The sequence below is a fragment of the Nesoenas mayeri genome (assembly GCF_963082525.1).
Source record: "Nesoenas mayeri genome assembly, chromosome: 1".
NCBI lineage: Eukaryota > Metazoa > Chordata > Aves > Columbiformes > Columbidae > Nesoenas > Nesoenas mayeri.
The window spans coordinates 188,404,375-188,425,092 of NC_137541.1; the positions used below are offsets into that span (position 1 = coordinate 188,404,375).

Here is a 20,718-nt window from a genome sequence, read left to right on the forward strand (position 1 = left end):
CATTAACTAAAAAAGACTTCAGATAAGATAAATCTAAGAAACCTAAAAGTTGTATTAAAGTAAGGTCAACTTCAGAGTATAACAACAGCTGTTTACATTTAAGCAAATGTAAATTAGGAACAATATGGTAATATGTATTTTTTAGCTGAATTTCCCTAGTTTTTGTCAGTTTCGAATATTTATTTATTTATTTTATTTTTGTCTTGTGTAAACTCAAAAACACACAATGAAAAAACCGAGCAGTTGGCAGTAATCTGTGACAACATCTGTATTTCTGATCCATTCTGAGAAATACGATGTTTTTGTGATTAGACATTTGTTGCAAAAGTAATTAAAAAAAAATCTGTCACCTAGGTTATACTATCCAGCCACAAAAGTGAAGCACGGTGTATGTTCCTTAGATGTGATCAAACTTAAAATTAAAAATATTTTATATTAAGCACTACTTTGCAAAATCAAAGAACTTTTAAAACATCTGTAATTCGTACAAATGAAAAGAATTAGTGATGCTACATAAAAAAAAGCCATTACAACCACTTCATGCATACATAATGATCAATAAATTAATAATGAAATATATGTGCAAATCTTTCTTCTGATGTTTTAAGCAGTTCATGTAGGGCAGTAAATATTAGATCAAGATGTATTTATCATTATCTCATCATCTTCAAATGTATGTTATCTCAGAGGCAGCTGGAACAGGCAGCTTATATTTCATCAGGAAAGCAACATGACAATTTTGAGCTGCAGGCAGAAATTCTGTAGAATTTTATTTTTAGGATCCTCATGATTATCATCCATGTCCCTTATAACATTTAGTCAGTTTCTTGAAAAAATACATGTAAATAGATTTTGAGGAAGATGAGAGCCATGAATTCTGTCAAGATTTTGTGGAGGCAAAGAGTATTTCGACAGGCAACAGAAATCAGTCCATTAGTCCACTTTGCATAGTTAAAATTTTACCCTTATGCAAAACATTTAGTTTAAAAATAGGCTGGAAATCTCTATGCTACTACATTAGGAATACAAACAATAGTGTAGCTATGTACAATACCCAGAGTACTGTACATATATGAGATCAGAAAAATTTGATGTTTTACCCATCTTCAAAGGAAAAAGCTATTCCTGCAACTTTTAATATAGTTTGTTCTGCCAAGAAAAAAAAAAAAAATCAATAGCTTTCAGTTCATCCACAGCACACACCTTTAAGAAATCTGTTTATAGTGCTTTGGGAAAAATACAGACAGTGATATCAAGGGAGTTGAAAAGCCAATACATTTTTGATAAAATGTTGCAAAAAGCTACATATTGATTTCCTTCCCATGACTGGGTGAATCGCACTGTTGCAATGCTTTCATTGCCAAAGCACTCCTGAGTAATTTTAAGTGGAAATGTCAGTTTTTGACTGAAAATATCTTTCCGTTACTAGGTTAACAATAATTGTGTTCTTGGTAATTAACAGGTTGCCAGCTGAAGCGTAGAAAGAGATTATTCACACTTTTCTACTGCTGGAGATTTGGAAGTACTGTTGAAAGAAAGAGTAGTCCAATAAACTTTCAAGGTAAGCAAGGATATCTTCAATAATGATCAGAATTCAGAAATATTGTCTTAAATGATCCTGACCACCATAGCTAAAACTACTTCAAATTCATAGCTGTAATTTAAAGAGGTTACTTGGTTTTACACAGTATAGGTTATTAGCTTCTATTAACTGAAGATACCAAGTTTCTCTGTTTCTCGTGGGTCTTATTCCAATTACAAGATATTTCTGCTCTCAAAATGATGTACTGATCACCCTCTACCTGGTAAGAGAAAGGACTAGTCCCAGTTTTTCAGTCTTGACTTCCACACCTTCCAAATAGTGACATTTTGAATATCAATTTGGGAAAACATCCCTATCTTACCAGATAAATCAACCAAGAACAAAACATTATTTTCTAAACTATTCCAATAGCTACAATTCCAGAAATACAAATTTCAGCATTTTATAGTCAGTTTACAAGGGTAGCGCTTGCTGACCAAAAGGACAAATGTAAAAACCACTCATGATGTCTTGTCTAAGATTTTGTCTTGAAATGACTGTGGGAACTGACAAGTCAGATGCATTAGAAGAGTCTTGATAAATGGTCCTACAAAGACTGGAACCGCTTCTGATGTTAAGATTAATTTCATATACGTGCTTGTAGAATGAAACAGGAGAAGCTTGTCTGTCTTCCATGGGAAGTAGCTTTACTTACTGGGACTATCTTCATCCTAATGAATTTGAAAGGAAGCTTTTCAAAGGACTTCAAATCATCCCCCATCACCATGAGTAGAGATTAAGCTCTAGCACTCCTTCCCTACTAAATAAGACACAGCTAAGATTTCTCACACAAGATCTTTGTGGAAGATGTTGCTAAAGGTGAAAGGCAAAGATTTTTACAAAGGGGTTTGTTAGTACTTCAGACTGCAAGGAATAGTTTTTTTTTCAAGGATCTCGCACACTCAGCAGGCAAAAAACGGAGACTTTGAATACTTATAAAACAAAAGAACAAAATTGAAAATGCCCTCAATCACACAAGGAAACAATTCATTATTCAAAAATACTTTACAATGGAGGAAGGTGCAGATTAGTAGCACTGCACACTGTTAAGTAGAGAAGAAATAAGAAGCTATCAGCAATGATATATATATGACCTAAACTGAAAAGAGGGGGAGCTTTCTTTTCATTCTTCAAGTTTTGCTTTGTCAGACTAAGCACAGACTATTTTAGAAGCACTGCAAACCCTTTAAAGCTATCAGAAAATAGCAGGAGAAACCCAGGACTTGTGACGAACTTATGACAAGGAGTAAATCTACAGATAGAGACATACATTTCTCCTACCCATAGATCAACTTAAATAGAAAAAAAAAAAAAAAAAGTATAGAACATTATCAAGAATTAAACATTTTTATTGTTAAATGACAGTCACGGACACCATCAGCTTATTTTTTCTTCTTGGTCGTGTCCTTTCTCCTTTAAGCACCATAAGATAACATATAGATTGTGAACAATATTTGATTAACAGTAAAAGAAATGTTAAATCCTTATTTTACCACCTACAAATGTCTGTAAGTAAAGGCAGAATTTATTTCCCTGCAAACTATATTTTGAAGTCTTTTATTTCAATACTACATTTTATTCACATATAATACCACCAACACTCTAGGCAAAGGTAAACATCGTACATCATGAGAACTGAGAAGTTTCATATCAAGTGCAATGATGTTGAAAATTCCTGTAACTGGCACTTGACAGCAGCTGTAGTTACTCATAAGAAGCACACACCAATCACATACTGTAATGTGCCTCTTTATCAATGTTTGATTAAATCACAGAAATGCAACTGTCACGATAAAAAACATTACATTACCAAATTGAATGATCAAAAAAGAATATTTTTTTCCTTGTATAGTAGACAATAGTCTTGTTAATCAAAATCACAAACCCTTGCTTACTAGTTGATAGAGTTTCAAACAATTTATAGTATAAACACGCACACATGAAAGTTTAAGAAATGACAGATTATCATAGTGATAGTTTAAGTTAATATAATGAGTATTTTAACATATTACTCCCCAACCAGTACATGATAAATAAAAGTTGCGTTATTATGAAACTAGGAAGTTAACTATTTCTTTTTTTTATAAACAGCGTGCAATTTTAAACCTATCACACTTTTTATACATCAATGTTTTTACCCACTGAGATTTTTTTAAATTATACCAAGCACATTTTCATCAGATGAAATTTTTTAACCTAGTTTACAATTCTATATTCACAGTACAGAGCATGCAGAAAAATGGGGAAACGTACATGCAAACTTGGCTAAAGTTACACTCAGGTAACCCTCTCTTTTTCAAGCAATGACATCTGAGAAACATATTCCCTACATTAATTAAAACAAACAAACAAACAGAACAAATCAGGCCCAAAACACATAATAGTTGCTCTGGTCACAAAAGCGGTTTCCTTCAAGAAAAGCATGGCACAGCACATTAACTAACAAGCATAAAATAATTCACAATACATACAATATCAGAGGTTACATACCATCAAAGAAGGCAAGAAAAAACACAAGAAAGGAAGGCAAAAGAACAGGAAAATATACAGGGAAAGGGAATACTATAAAAGTACTACTTTATGTGGTATGCAATATTTTTAAAATAGTCCTGATTTATTTTTTGGACCTAATATTGTAGTGGAATAACCACAAAGCAAAAGCATTTAAAATTTTCCACACCATTCCCTCCTCCTGACTGCTTTTTAAAAAAAAATATATATATTATTTCATAATAAGTAAAGTTAATAACTGGAAGTAAAATTGGGAAAGAGATTTCCTAGGAAAATGTAGGCAGGAAGTTGAAGTTTTAAAGGTATCATCAGGTCTGATCTCCATGTAACCTGAGGCGTATACTTATTTATCAACAATTACATCACACTTAGTTCTTGAATTACATTACATTAAATAAGAACACCCAAACAGGTTAGGAGATGATGTTAATATTACCTTTGTAAAATGAGTGGGCAAAGCTCTGCTCAGGAATTAACTTGGCAAGGAATCCATGGTTCAAACTTGGGTGAGGGATAGATGGTATGACCACAACTGTGGAGAAAATCATGGAATCAAATGTGAGCCAGCTAGTATTCATGTGTGGCCTGGTCCACTATGGATCCATGACAGATATCCTATCTCATTGAAACATGCAAATATGGTATTATCGACAAAAAAAAAAATGCATTTCTAAAGGAAGAAAATAAGTTCTGTATCAAGAGATAGGAAACAGCATACCTATTGTTTGGGCACTTCAAGAGCAACATTCATGGGGAAAAAGGGACACAGGTAGATATAGATATATACACACACGCACACAGGCAAGACATTCATGGATGCAATAGTTCACTGAAACCAGCAGTTTCTTAGTGTAGAACCATAACATATAACCAGGACGGCACAAAAATGTTATGATTTTTCATAATTGACTATGTTCATGTATTGTATTTAAAATGGAAAGCCTACAAAAGCACTTTAATTATGTGGAAGTAGCAAATAAAAACATCATGATGAATTGGAAAATAATGTCTTAATGTGAATATAATGCAAAGATAAATTATATGAATTATGAACATTGGCAACTCTACAAATGAAGAAATCAATTAAAAATCTATACAATAATAAAAACACACATAAAAAAGCTACATGGACAAATTCAGTTACTTTTTCAGCTCTTTTAACACAGAATGTAGAGTTATAATCAGGCTACTCAGACTTGAAAAAACCTACTGAACTGTCAGAGTAAAACATTTGAAACAAAGCAGGGTAAAGTTTGGATCCCTAATTTCTGATGGGTTCTGACAGCTAACAGGCTCCCTCTCTCTTAGGCTGAAGAGCATATGCTAGTAAAAACCACTACTAATAATAAAAATCACAAACAGTTCAGTTAAAGAAGGTAATAGAAATGCTTCCTTTTAATTATATTGTTTCCACAGGCTTTTAAATGCAGGCACCAACACAGCAGGACTCCAAGAAGGTATTTTACCACTACCCTAGCAAAAAACTCCTCATTCAAACAAAAGTAGTTCACATGGGCAAACAGCTGTGTTTGCTCTTTATACATTTCATAGTATAAAGATATCTGCTCTTACTAACTAAAAACAGATTCAGGAAGTCGTGCCAATCAACTATCTTGTACTTTACAACTTTAACTTCATCAGGCACCCTGTTTCTTTTTAATTATCTTCAAATCAAAGAAAAAAAGGCATAAAAAGCAACATGCAAACAAAAATTAATCACACCCTATAAGCAAATATATAGAGTAACTGAAATCTGCCAATGTGTGTTAAAGAACTGAATGATTATAGAGGAAGAAAATGGCAAATAGTTTCTTATTAAGATACTAAGCTATTCACTCAAAATATTTTGTAGTAAAATAAATACAGTTGTAAAAAAATCTGCATATAAAAATGAAAAATAATATCTGAAGAAAACAAATATACCTGTACTCGTTGGTGAATTTATCTCTTGTCTGATATTTCTACCTGCCTGGCTCCCAGATCTTGCAGTTTCTCGTTGTGGTTCTAGTATATCACGGTACTTGGAGACCATCAAAACAGAAATAAAGTAGACTACTGCCAAAGCTAAGAACTGAGCTTGTTTGCTGTCATCCTGTGTTGGAGAAAAAGGAATAGATTATAATATCACACATTTCCATAGAATTTTAACACAAGACCATCACAAGGCTTTATATAAATAACACCCTTCTGAGATGTTAAATCTGTTAACATAGTAGTAAATGAATAACACAGAAGATTTAATGCATTTTCAGTGGAATACTATGCACACAGCACGTACCAAGAACCAAATCTTACATATAATTTGGCAACTACACAAATGTCTAGGACTGTGGACTCAATGGGCTTGTCAGTCTAGGGGCCTGATTCTGCTCTGAGAGTGCTCTAAAGGTTTCTCAACAGCAAGGGCAGCTGACTGTGATGCTCCAAGGATGACACTCCAAAAGCTCCTGCCACAGGAAGGCAAAGGCCGTTACTGCCGAGAGGGAGCACTAAGCTTGCTGATGCTTTTTTAGCTAACACTGGGTGCACAAGCAGGGATAACAGCTTCTGGTAACACATACGAGCAGGAGGGGTATGATCATTGTTTTTCTTCCAGCAATAAAACCCAGCTCATACATTCTGACTTCTCCTTCAACAGGACTGTAAGCAGTAATCCTAGTTTTCCAGGGCTCTCATTTAACTAAATGCTGGGACCACAGCCACATTGCTGTCTTCTTTTCCTCCTACCCCACATGGCCTGCTGGTCGAAGGCAACTACCATCTATGGCTTAGATATCATCCTGATTGAGCTTAAGTTGCTGTAGTTCAACAGAAATGTCTTATTATTATCATGGTGTAAAATCCAACAGCACAGAATTAAGACTTCAACCTGTATTTACTCCTACAGTGGTTTCATCTTGTTTCAATTCTACAAGTACGTATTTTCTATTACAAATCCAGTGCTTGCTTTCCACATTTTTTGGGTGTTATTTAATTTAGCTGCATGTCTTTGCAATTCTTAAAATACCTAGAAATCCTCTTCTTAAGTTCTTTCATAGAAATGCCAGAAATATTTTCCCTATTCCCTTCTCCTCTAGTTAAGGAAAGAGTAAGTGACAGAAGTTCTCCACCCAAACTCAACCATGCCCTTTCAAGATGATCAGGTCATCCTGGAAGATCATTTTTGTGTGTGTGTGTCAAGTTCTACTTGCTTCTTTTTAAAGATATTTCTAACTTCAGTCTTCAATCCGCTTGCACTTAGATTGAAGAAGTTTAAACATAACATATCTATTTACATATATTTAATAATAATTCCTGTTGTACTACTTTCAAAAAAAAAACACATTGTGGCACAGTTTTATGCTAAAACCAGTTGCAGACAAATATGGAAAACATTTCTCTATATACTTATATAAAGTTTATGTATATATTTATTTAGTGTAAATACAAATTGTCTTTATAAACCAATTTGCTGCAGTTCTGTAATACATATAATAAGTCTTCCTCTTACCCGGCTTGGACAAATAGCTGACAGTAATACAGTTTTAATCAACATAGGTCATAACTGATTTATTCTGACTGTGATTATTTGGCTAATGTAAGATCAAGTTTGACTCATGATCACAGTTAGCTATTAATCTCAGATATCTTACCAGTATGACTTTAAAGTGCAGAAAGTGGCTGGTAGTTACAAAGCCACCAGCAGATGGTTTGCAGATAATATATGAAGTGCAACACATGAAGCACATTTTTAATTCCAGTAGAATCAAAATCTCTTTCAAAATATAAGTGATGATTTTGCAGAAGAAAGTAGTACAGCACATATTACTCACCACATCACGAAAAACAACTGCGCGTAGACGATTAATATCAACATCCTGAAGAAGCCTGTCAGGGTCTTTTATAGGAGAAAGATTGCCAGGGACATTTTCAAGGGGAGTCTAAAAATAAAAAGTAGTGAGATTTTTTTCCTCCCACAAATATCAAAGCATTTCTGTTCAAATCCTTATTTGGCACCTTTATTGGATATTTCATGAATATTAGATGCTTTTTCACTACCAATATACTTCCAGCATTAACAGACTTTTAAAAGTTCTAGAAATAAATTATGTTTTGAATTATTGTCTTAATACTAATTATTTAGATATAAATTGTTACATCTTCCCAGTAGTTCAGAACAACTGTATTTCTTCCCAGAGTTAACATAATAATTTGCACTATGTACACAAAAGGTTACTTCAGATTACAGTTGCTTTACAGCAGTACAATAAATTATTTCCAATATGTGTGTTAGATTTAAAAACTATGAGCAGAAATATTGTTTTAAAAATCAGTTTATGCTCATTTTACTGAGAATTATTACAAATTACTTACAGAATAACTGGTATTATTATAAAAGCATAGGCTAGTATGCTTCCTTTAAAAAATGATAATGTATTACGAATGATGCCTAAGTACCAAGAAGTCTCCTTATAATAGTTTGCTTTGCACTGAATGTGATAACGTGGAGAAACATAATGGTTTTGTGAGATTAAATGCAATAATATTGTGAAAGGAGCTGGGTTTGTAAATGCTATCTGAAAAAGTCTTTAGAGAAGAAAAACCACTGAATTTAGAAATGAAAAGATAGTGGCAAAAAAGGAATCCTTTACATCATACAAAGTGTTGTATTTTAGTTGTGGGCTGTGATAAATCCTTTGAGCTTTTAGTTTCAGAACTCTCAAGGTCTTAAAGCTGTAAACAAGTTAAAAAAAATGGTGAACAATTAATCAATGAAACTGGAAAAATTAAGCTGTAATTGAACATAAAACAAGTTTCATTCCTAACATCAGATAGAAAATACTGATGTGTAATATGCATGCAAAGGTCTGTTGAAGTTACCGGGACTCGGACGTTCCAACACCAAAGACGTGATTGTACAGTTTCATCAAAACTGCAAGTACCCTGACAGGTTAAAAAAGCTATGCCAGTGTGTATGACAGATCTGAGTAAGGGGATTTGCTCTTTGAAGTAGACCAAGAGAGAGTGAAAAAGCTGTTTAAAATTGCTCCAGTCATAGTATCGCACTAACGTTTTCTTATTTCAAATACCCCCCCACACACACTTGTACTTTACAGCAGTTAGTAGCAAAAACCTGAGCTCTTGCCAAATATCTGAGAAGGCAGTTACAATTATTTTCTGATCCTCTAAAGCAGTGGTGCAGACTTGTCCTTGCTGTGGGTAACTGAAGACAGGGTTACCTTGGTTGCTGCTGATGCAGTTACACTCTGAAGAGCATCTTGAGTTTTACTGCCGATTAATGATGTCTTATTCACTCTCTCTCTCTGCCTTTGCCGACATTCTAAGCAGTTTCTCACAGCCACACAACAAACTAAAAAGAAGTTATGAAAATGCTATGATTTAGAATATTATCCAATTATTGTTATATTCAGAACATCAATTATTAATAGCAGTCTGTACATCTAGTTTGATATGTCAACAACCATTTCCAAATAGTAAGTGCAACACAGTTCTCACATTAGACTCTACCAGTACTAAGGAAGCATTATGGTAAGTTATTAATTTCATTCTTTAGTTGGACAACTAAATATTCTATATAACCACTATAGCACTATATTAAAATTTGAAAGTTATTAGTTGTTGAACTGTAGCTCTCATATGTTATTGATCAGTTATCAACACTTAAAATCTGAAAGTGCTTATGTACAGCTAGAACAGGAAAAAAATGGTAGGGAATAATTTATAACTTGATGAAAATTGATCACTGAGAATAAACCACAAGTTTTACACAATGAGGAGTATAATTATTAATAACATATTAAGTGGTATGAATAGCAACAGGACAAAATCTGAGTTAAAAAATATTAATCATTTGAGAGATGAAAAAGTATGTGGGATATAACAACAGCAAAACAGCATCATGCCAAATGACAATCAAAATTTAATATTCACAAGAATAAAGCGATACAGTTTGCACAGAATATTTGTAATTATTAATAAATTTTAAAATTTCCTAAAATAATTGTAAGAGGATATAGTAAACAGTAAATAGTGAAGAAAGGTGCCAGACTATAGCAACATCTATTAAGGTCTACAGAGTTTGTACATGCACCCCATGCTTTGAATCTTACTTAGCCTATAAGTAATCTTCCAAATCCACAGAGACTTGGACAAGGAAACGTGCAACAGACAGGTAGCAAAGTAGTTTTAAGAAAAAAAGAAATCTCCATTTACTTACATTTAATATTTTTACTCTACCAAAATATATACAACTCGAAACATATAAGAAAGAACAATCTCAGAAATGCTATTTTAACTTATTCTTGTGTCTAAATTGAATTGACCTTAAACCAGTATCAAATCAATAATAAACAGGATTTTTATTTTATCACATCATAGACAGTATGAGCCCTTTCCTACATGTGTCACTGTTTGATCCAGCTTTTAGCTCATTGATCTGTAAGTAATTTTTTAAGACATACTGTCTGCAGACTTACCAAGCCTTAGGCACTGTCGCATTAGACCTCCAGAAGACATGTTTTTTTCAGCTTCAATCTCACTAAAATTTAGAGAACTGGCAAATACTAGTACATCAACCATCGCCATCAGACGGCTGAGAAAAGTTACTGCTGTCTCTGCCGACATTCCTTGTGTTACTTCAATATTTTCCAATTCAGTCTTTAAAAGGAGATAATTGAATTAAACAGCTTGAACACAATAGATATGTAAAGATAGCACATATGCATACAAATCTAAATCGTTACGTTTAATGACAAATACATTGAAAATTTATTTAAAAATCTCCTACTATTACCATTAACATAAACCGTGAGTGAAATTCAAAGTAAGACAGCATGAAGAGTGAAAAAATTATTTATGCTACATGCTCGAATAGACGAGAAAAAGTGTAATCTAAATGAGAAAGTTAGTAGCAATTACACAAAGTGTGGCCAGGTAGTAAACAATGCACAGTATATAAGGGTGCAATGTACTCTTACATTATTCCATAGGCTAAGCAAACTGACAGGTAACAGATGAAAGTAATTACACTCTGTGTAGCTTCTACATTCCTTTAGACAAACAAGTAAATGTGAGGAGTGGAGTGGGAAATATTGGACCGTTTTGCCCCATTGTCATGAATTGATTCTCCCTGGGAATGCTTATATGATACAGGAACCTACATATATATATATATATATATATATATGGATACATGTATATATATATGTGAGTTCAGTTCTCCTGGAAATAAGGAGAGCATTTACTCCCTCATGAAGCAACAAGGAGGAAGTAAAAAGGTGACAAGTTACACGGTGTGCAGCTCACATTGCCCAGAGAACAAGCAGTTCATTCCTAATGTAGAGGTGGACTCTCCTTAATGGGAATCCACAGAAAAATACTGAGGGAGCTCAGTATTTATACAAGCTAAAAGGACATCCTGATTTTCTCCAAAAAGATATTTACACATCCAGAGTCATGTTTTCAAATGCATACAGGTGTCAGTGCAAATAGTTAAGTAAACAGTAAGTTTAATTAAAAAAAAAATAAAATATATATATATATCTGTTTAAATACTTTCACCTCTGGAGCTTAGCAAAATTGAAAACGGAATTTAGTACTTGACTGTGCCCACATTTATAAGCCTAAATACTATTTTAAAGATTGTCTAAATATTGTTTACAGATGGCTGATTCTTGGTGATTGTCTACAAGGTTTGCAGGGCTTTTTTGAACACAGAGTTTGGTCCCTTTGAAAAGTGTTACTTTCATTGTGTTTATTTTTATTGATTTGCTTAGAAGTATCCACGAAAAAAAAATCAAAATATATTTGTGCTTTTAAGGCAATCTCTGTCCAAAGAGAAAGAAAAACAGAAAAACTAAAAATCCTTTATTTGCATACTTCTAAAAAAATTAGTATCCTCACTCTACAAGTCACTTTTTAGAATATTTTACATCAAAACATGTAGGAGTGCAACCTGTGCCAAACAGTATTAAGGAAACAACTGTTTTGAAACATGAAGGATATAATGTGGCACGTGTCACAACAATGATAGATACAATTTCATTTAATTTCTCTTAAGGATGTAAGATGTCAGTTACATGAGTGATCTGGGAAGTGCTGTCATCTGTCTTATCTGCCCAATAATATCAGAAATATGGTAAAGTGACAACTCTCAGAAGAACTATTTCCAGCCCATCTTCTTAAGTCAGGTCTGCCCCACGTACTGTGTGCTGTGTTCCTACTTCTTGGAAAAATAAGTTGCTGTTTTTTTGTAACAGACTGGAACATCATTTTCCGAAGCACTCATCCACGTCAAATATATTTGCAAAAGTCTATAGCCATAACAGTCTGCTAGAAATACCTCATAGGAGGTTACAGAAACTTGAACTTATACTCATGCTTGAAATAATATCAGGATTGCTAGCAGTCAATTGACTGCCTGATGTTGACTTTTCTCAAGCTTCAACTGTATTGCATCAATCACAGTTTTAAACCTTCTCAGAATATCTACTGCTTTTTTTCACATTATGTAGTCAATTCTTTATATACAACATTTTAGTGTATTTTACCAAGATTCTTGGAAGCTTTGAATTGAATTGAAAAAAAAAAAAATCCCTAAATTCTGCTGAATGGAAGAAAAACAAAGACTGATAGATTTTTTACAGCAAAGCTTACCATCAGTTCTACCTGTTAAAGTGCAGCACATTGGTATTCTAATAACTTTCAAAATAAGCTCCATTATTGATTAAGCTGCCTTCAGGTATTAGCAATATTTTAGATAGGTGTATGTCATAAAACCCCTTTAAAAAGTGAACTGATCACCATTTCATGACTATTCAGCATACTTTAAGAGCAGGAACAAGCCTCTCATACAATTAACCTGTTCAGGGCCTAAAGAGTTTGTCTCCTAACCACCTCATTTATAACTTAAATTACCTCACAGACCTGCCTACATTCAGTCTTGTAGCTAACAGTGAGCATCGTTCTTGACAATGCATTAAGTGACTCACAGAGAAACATGTTAGGAAAAGTTTAGTATTACACAAAATATATTCCTAATTACATCCTACTATATGATATTGAAAAATAATAACAACACTAATAAAAAAGCCAAAATATTAAATGGTCAAAAATAAGGCATTTTTGAAAATGCAAAAAAACTGAAACTTACAGCAGCAATACTAACCTTAGAACCCTGGACATGCAACAGACAAAACAGACAACAGATCACAACAATAAAAGAAAAAGAAAATTATTTAAGTTAACTAAAAATACAATGTAAAATTGAAACAAATTAGTATCTTGGAATTATACATTTGTTTAATTTATTATTAGAAGAGCAAAACACTTCAGCTCAGCATGAACATTTGAAAATAAAGACTTTAAGAGATAGCTATGCACAAAGAAAGGAAAACTGTAAATCTTGTATTATTATGGAGTTCATGTAAACACTGATTCTTGCAAACCAATGTACATCTTTTATATAGTACATAGAGCAATTTTATGAAGCAATGTAAAACAAAGTAATGTTTTCACTGATTATATAGAAATGAGCATTTTACAGCAAACCATTCAAGTGAAATGTAATAAAGTAGTTAATCTTTGTATGAGGAGGCGAATATGTTTAAAATGCTTTGCTAAAACAAATGTAAATCATTGAAAGCAAACTGGTTCTTCATGCATAATGCTCCATCATTTGAAGCTCATTAGAGATATTACTTTGGGTGTGGTTTCTTCAACCTAAACCAGTATCATACCGGATATTTGAATGCATTAATTAATCCTAAGTCCTTGTCACAGCTGCTATCGTTGTAGTAAGCAATGTTTACTTCAAACTCCTAGCTAGTGTGTCTTATCTGGTAACCAGGTGCTGTTAACAAAAAGCATATTCTGCAAACCTTTTTCCTTACAGTTCCCCAAATATATATTTTTTTCACACTGGTACATGATCTTAAAAATGTGTTCCTTATAGCTGTAATTAAAAAAAAAAAAGCCTCAAAGACCTCTGCCACAGAGTGGAAAAAAAAAAAAAAGAATATCAGTATTTTATGTCCTTATGATATTGGCAGAACTGTCTAATATCCCCCAATTTAATAAGAAAGACATCAGAATCAGTGGTACACGCTCCAGCTCATATTGTAAAACAAAAAAAAGTTTATATCTTTTATGTTAATGTTCACTTCAATTTCAAATTGTTTCTTGTATACAACTGACAACTCTGTAAAAACAACCACATTTGAAGGAAATCCTTATACAGAACCTGAGACAGAGTTGGCATAGAACTGAAATCAAAGAAATACTAAAACACGTGAGAATAGTTCACTGTGAATTACAAGTAAATTTGCAACCGTATTCCATACAAATGTGTAACCTTCACTCTACTCGAGTGACTCACAGATTTGTGAGTGGTTTGTTTTCAAAGATAATGCAATTGTTTTCTTCTTCCTATTTGTATTTAAAGGCTCCTATTCACAGCACTATTCAGATCATCCTAGTCTACAATAAAAAAAAGCGAGGGAAAAGCATATTTCTACTACAAGAATTCAATAGTGAGTAAATACCATAATTAAGATTGCCTGTTCTACAGCAGACTAGGATTATGGAGCAATTTTCCACCCAGCCCACAAGAATTGAATTCACTACAAATCCTAACTATGCAAAAGAAGCCTTTTTTGAAATGGCAAATTCCATAAACATTCATCTTTTTAAAGAAACCACGACAGTATTGCTTTTTCAGCAAGGAAAGGAACACAATACAGAATCTGCCACACAAAAGAAAAATAAATCTGCAGTTCCTCCAATATTCTGCTAAATTTATCTCTTGGTTCTTTTCTGCATATAGCTGTAATTAATTCAGGCATTCAATATTCAGCCTCTCTGCTACTAATGAGAAATATGTGAAATGCCTTTAAAAAAATAAGAGGCAATGGGACACATGTAATGACAACTAAGTCTACAGCAGTAGGCTGTTGAGAAGAGAGTTTTATAACAGACATTTAGGGCTATTTAAGAACCAGCAGCTCAGGACGAGGCCTCATTTGAACTCAGGCTGAGTGGATAGGTAGGACTGCGAGATCAATAAAGGAACTATGTGTTTCTGTCTGTCATCCTCTCTGTTAGAAAACAAGTAAGCTACCTCATAAAAAGAAGCTGGATTGAGCTCCAGGTTAACAGTCATTGCAGTCAATGGACCCTACATGGATCTGTCTAACCAGCCACTAGATGTCTAAATCAGAGACAGCTGAATCATTCACTTCTATTGAGTAGACCTCCATTAGCGAGAAGTCTAGTCCACATGCAAGTACTTCACTACCTAGGTACTCGCTACCTAAATTTACCCAAATCTCTTCCTGAAATCCATCCTGTTTTATCATCCCAAAGTAAAAGGCTGGAATGACCTTTATGGTCTTTTTGCTTTCATATTTCATTATTCCAGACCAAAGAGCAAATTATTTTTTAGCAGTATATATAAATATGTGTCCTGTGCCACACATGTAACACAGTAGGAAGAAATAAGTAAGAACTACTACTATAAAAATTCAATATAGATCTAAAAAAGCCTTCAGTGGGAATGTTTGAGAGTCATCATTCATTAAAGTGAAAAAGGAAAAAAATAAGTAAAATTATTTCATACTTTTTGGTAAACTGAATATGTGTATCCTACAGGATATACAAAATGTAAGGGTTTTGACACCCCAAAAAAGGTCCACAGAATAGAGATTGGGATCAGAGGCTTCCAAAGACAGAGAGACTAAAAGTGGTGAAGACTCTACAGATTCAAACAGGCACATCAGGAGATACAAAGCCTACAAAGTCACAAATGATATGGAGATGAATAAAGACATGATGAACCACTCCTTTCATAGCATAAACAGTAAGGCACATATTGTCTCTATATATTTAGGCAGGCTTAAAAAAAAACAAAGACAAGAAGTGCTTCAAAGGTTGTATAATTACTTTTTCAGACTCAATGCCTTAGGAAATTACAGAGGCTAAAGTAGCTTCAAAAAAGATTAGATATAGTCTAGAAGGAGAAATTCCTCAGTAGTTATTAAACGTGACAGCCCAGACACTCTCTCTGGCTGTTAAAATCCTAAATACTGAAACTAAGTATCATTAGAGCATACAATATGTTTTTTCAGAATTCTGTATTTTGATGCAAGCTGCAAACAGTTTCTTGTTAGAGGCAAAATGCTCAACCAACCAGGCCCTTGTGCTGACCCAGTAAGGCAGCTTACGAAACATGTGAACAGCTCACTTTCATCAGAGCAGTGAAGTACTGCTGGACTGGCTTTCTAATACCATGCCCAGTTTAAATTACAGAATCGCAAAATCATGCAGAATCACAGAATGGCTGATTGGAAGGGATTCATAGAACAATTCTGGTTGGAAAACATGTTCAATGTCATCGAGTCCAACTGTTCACAGTATCACAGTATGTTTGGGGTTGGAAGGGACCTCAAGAGACCATCTAGTCAAATCCCCCTGCTGGAGCAGGAACGCCTAGGTGAGGTCGCACAGGAACATGTCCAGGTGGGTCTTGAATGTCTCCAGAGAAGGAGACTCCACAACCCTCCTGGGCAGCCTGTTCCAGTGTCTGTCACCCTCACTGAGAAGAAGTTTTTTCTCAGATTTAAGTGGAAAAGCTAAAACTGTCACTAAATCATCTTCCTCATCTAAATGCCTTTTAAACACCTCCAGGGATGGTGACTCAATCACTTCCCTGGGCAGCCCGTCCCAATGCCTGACAACCCTTTTTCCAGGAAGAAATTTTTCCTGAAATCCAAAGTGAACTTCCCCTGGCACAACTTGAGGCCATTTCCTCTTGTCCTCTCACTTGCTACTTGTAAGAAGAGATCAACACCCTCCATGCTACAACCTCCTTTCAGGTAGTTGCAGACAGTGATAAGGTCTCCCCTCAGCTTCCTTTTCTGCAGGCTTAACAGCTTGAGTTCCCTCAGCTGCTTCTCATCAGACTTGTGCTCCAGACCCCTCACCAGCTTCATTGCCCTTCTCTGAACCCTCTCCAGCACCTCAGTGTCTTGTAGTGAGGGGCCCAAAACTGAACAGGAGATGCAACACAAAATTTGGACTTTATATCTTGTGGAGGAAAAAAAAATCATTAATGTAATTAATTAAAACACAGCAGGTTCCACCTGCAAAATCAAGAAGCAGTTATTCACTGTGAGGGTGACTGAGCAGTGGCATATGTTGCCCAGGGAGGTGGTGGAGTCTTCATCTTGAGACATACTCAAAAGCCAACTGGACATAGTCCTGGGCAACTGGCTCTAGATGGCTCTGCTTGAGCAGGTGGGTTGGACCAGGTAACCTCCAGAGGTCCCTTCCAAACTTAATCATTCTGTGATTTTGTGATTATTTGAACAGGTGAGGGAGAAGGTGTTTGTCTCTTTCCTCTCTTGAGAGTTACTCTGGCAGAAAGTGTCCCTAGAAGGACTGTTGTGTTTTTATGCAGTAGAGAGGTTAAATCAATCTTCCAGTTTCATACCTCTTCTCTCTTCCAATTAGCAGGTCTGGGAAGGAGGAGAGTGCAATAAGAATCTTTTGTAACTGATGGTAAGCACTGGACTACTTTGTCTTTTCAAGACTGAGAAGAAATATATTCTTAACCAGCAGTCCATCCACTTTCTCCAGAACAGTTCAAGGATGCAGAAGTATTAGTAGTCTGAGAATCAACACAAAACTTCTTTTCATTCATCATATGATGAATATTCAGAAGTGGTCTGATGCCCTTCATAACTGTGATCCAGAACAATATCAGGGAAGGGCACCTTCTCTAAGGAGGAAGAAGGATGTGCTGGGCTTTTTGCAAGTCACAATGATTAAAAAATCCACCTTCCTGCTAATGTTTATGGACAGACAAAGACATAACAGGAATGGCAGTGAATGGGAGGGAAGAAGTTCTCTGCTAGGTGGAAATTATTATTAAATTATCTAGATGGTAATAGTTATTTCCAGGTGAAGGTAATCTGTGATTTCATCAATTACTTCTCCCCACCCTCCCTGTACCTTTGGGTTAAAAGTAATAATTTTCTTAACAAAAAAAAAAAAAAAAAAAAAAAAAAAAAAAAAAAAAAAAATCACAGAGTAGGACTAATTTGGTTTGAAGCCAGTTACTGATCTTCTAGTCAATTAGTTTATTTCACAATTTATTTTGATTTTATTATCCTAAAGAGATGGCAAACTTGAACATTTAAGAAACACACACAGTCCCCATGTAGTGGAGAAATGCATGCATAATACACAAATTTGAAAATGTAGTCTTTTGTATCAATGCATGAAAATCACGGCTGTAGTAGCAAGGTAGTCACAATGCACAATATTTTAACTAACGGATGTTTAATATATAAAGCTGTATCAGCTATCTATCTATGTACATACAGTCATACATATTTATTATCCAGAATAAATAGAAGAAAATGATGAACCGCAAAGTTATTATTCTATAGAATGGCTCTGCAGTGTCATAAACCAGAATAAGAGCTAAGAAACACAAAGGCCATCCAATAAAATAGTAGCCTAAATAATGTTGTGCCTGTTTTATATTTTTAAATAAAAGATGGTAAAGAAAACATCTTCATTTTCAAATTATGCCTAAAAGATTTGTTTAAAAAAAATACCTCCTAGTGTTCTTTTACCCAAAGACTGATAGCACAGCCCACACCTCAAGACAGCTTGGTGTGCACTCTCTCATCCTTGTCAATATTTACAATGAGGTACTTGCAAAATGCTTTATTCAGCAATGTTGATGTCATTCTTGTGACTATGGACAATGAAAGTCTTCCCTGTGAGCTTTGAACTTTTGCTTATAGAAAACATTTTCCCAGTTAACCGAGTGAAAATAGTGAAGACACAGCATTTTAACATTAATCTCCTGGCTGAAAGTCTTATGGATGTCTAGTCAGTTGCTAGTCTGTGCATTCATGTATTTCAAATAAAATCATGCAAAACAGTTTTTTTGCTAGCTAAGTAAAAGTAATAGTAGATGCAAAGTAAAGTAACCTCAGTTGCTGAACGGCTAGAACAAGAAATTGAACTTCTACTCCCAAACTACATTTGTAGCCTTCAGTGTCTATTAGCCACATTACTTCAGAGGAGTCTTTTTGTCCCTTCTTGACCTCATTTTCTCCCCTTTAACTGCAGATGCTTATGAGATGCTCAAGATAAGACATTTAGTATGAAAGAAATAGTTACAGATACTACACACAAAGACAAAGAATCACATTCAAATACTATAATTACTATTGAAAATAATGCAATATTTAAAAAATATTTCTCTCATTTTCTTTAAGCATTCTCTTAGGCTAGTCTTGCCTACCTGATCACCTAAGAACTTACAACTTACTAAGAACATCAAGATGGATAAAAAAATCAGCCTATTTCAATACAAGATTAAAAAAAAAAAAAAAAAAAAAAAAAAAAGAAGATTAAAAAAAAAAAAAGGAAATGTAGGTCAGGACCTACTGAAGAAAGAATGAAACGGAGTACTGAGAGGGTGACTTCTGGTATCATCTGGCATGCAAACAAACGGTGGCCATGTAAAACAGATTTATGAATATCAATGACTGGCAATCATAAAGGATCTAATTTTGTTACAGTAATTGTGATTTGTAACCATGATCCCAATGGTCTTTTTTTTCAAACAAAATACTAAATACCTAAGAAACATTATTCTTACTTAATATTACTTCTCTAATAAAATTAGCATTTCAAATGCAAAATATTATAAACACTCTGTATATCAAAGCTTAACAGTTTCAATTATAAATTTAAATTTTTTGAAGGAACTAGCAGAGAGGAGAGAGAAGCCCCCAAAGACGAAAAGTCAGCTACAAATAGTGGTTTGTATTACTAACAACTATTTCTAATATGTCCACTAGGTGGAAATATTGTACTTACAGTTGGGGATGTGGCTGCTGACAACAACGGTAAAATTCCTCCACAAGCAATAATGATATTGTCTACCATCTGGGAAATGAGGTGTATTGTGTTGTGTACAAAAATAATATTTTCATTACTATTGACAAAGTCCATCACTGACTTCGTGGAGTGACTGTAAGAACAGAAGAAAGGATGGATTAAAACCAGTTAAAACAAAAGTTTACATAAACTTGCTCTTTGCAACCAGACTGTGAAAGTTTCTTTCATATAAAGGCAAAATCTGATCTACAAAACTTTGCAAGTAAATTGTTAAAAACCACGAACAGGACTAGTTTAATGAACAAATTGACTGCTATCTATTTTCGTGCCAGGATAAGTTTCAGATACCCAGTTGAGAAGAATGGCTCATAACCTTTTGTTCCCATCAACCAGTACTTCCCTTCACAGGCAGCTCTGCTGAAAGCAGTGCGGTTGTTTCTTCAGTGTGGAAGTTATTAATTGATATTAAGAGTTCACTGCACTGCACCAGTGCCATTTAAAGCACCCTTGATAACACCTAGTGACAGCACCTGCTAGTGTTTTCAAGGAGAAACATGATAATATGGTGATACCTTGATCTGATATTAACTTTATTAACTAGTATTAAAATTAGCAGTAGCAATAGCTTTGCAAGCCACAGATGCTAAGATTAGCTGTAATACCAGCAACTCCTAACAGGTGAGAAATTGTTCCATGAAACAGTCACT

The 20,718-nt window shown here is 34.3% G+C and overlaps 1 protein-coding gene across 4 annotated transcripts in view; it reads right to left on the reverse strand.

Annotated features, from left to right (window-relative positions):
• The window catches only part of NBEA (neurobeachin), a gene marked incomplete at both ends in the record, with an annotated part of 484,059 nt that overhangs the window by 301,125 nt on the left and 162,216 nt on the right, over positions 1-20,718 (reverse strand). For 3 of the 4 annotated variants that reach the window (XM_080363325.1, XM_080363322.1, XM_080363324.1), the window contains 7 exons: positions 4,530-4,625; positions 6,017-6,185; positions 7,906-8,013; positions 9,313-9,443; positions 10,570-10,750; positions 13,245-13,268; positions 19,991-20,144. In XM_080363325.1, the coding sequence (XP_080219451.1) occupies positions 4,530-4,625; positions 6,017-6,185; positions 7,906-8,013; positions 9,313-9,443; positions 10,570-10,750; positions 13,245-13,268; positions 19,991-20,144 (863 nt within the window). The remainder of the gene's footprint in view (positions 1-4,529; positions 4,626-6,016; positions 6,186-7,905; positions 8,014-9,312; positions 9,444-10,569; positions 10,751-13,244; positions 13,269-19,990; positions 20,145-20,718) is intronic. The other variant, XM_080363323.1, reaches the window with a different exon arrangement.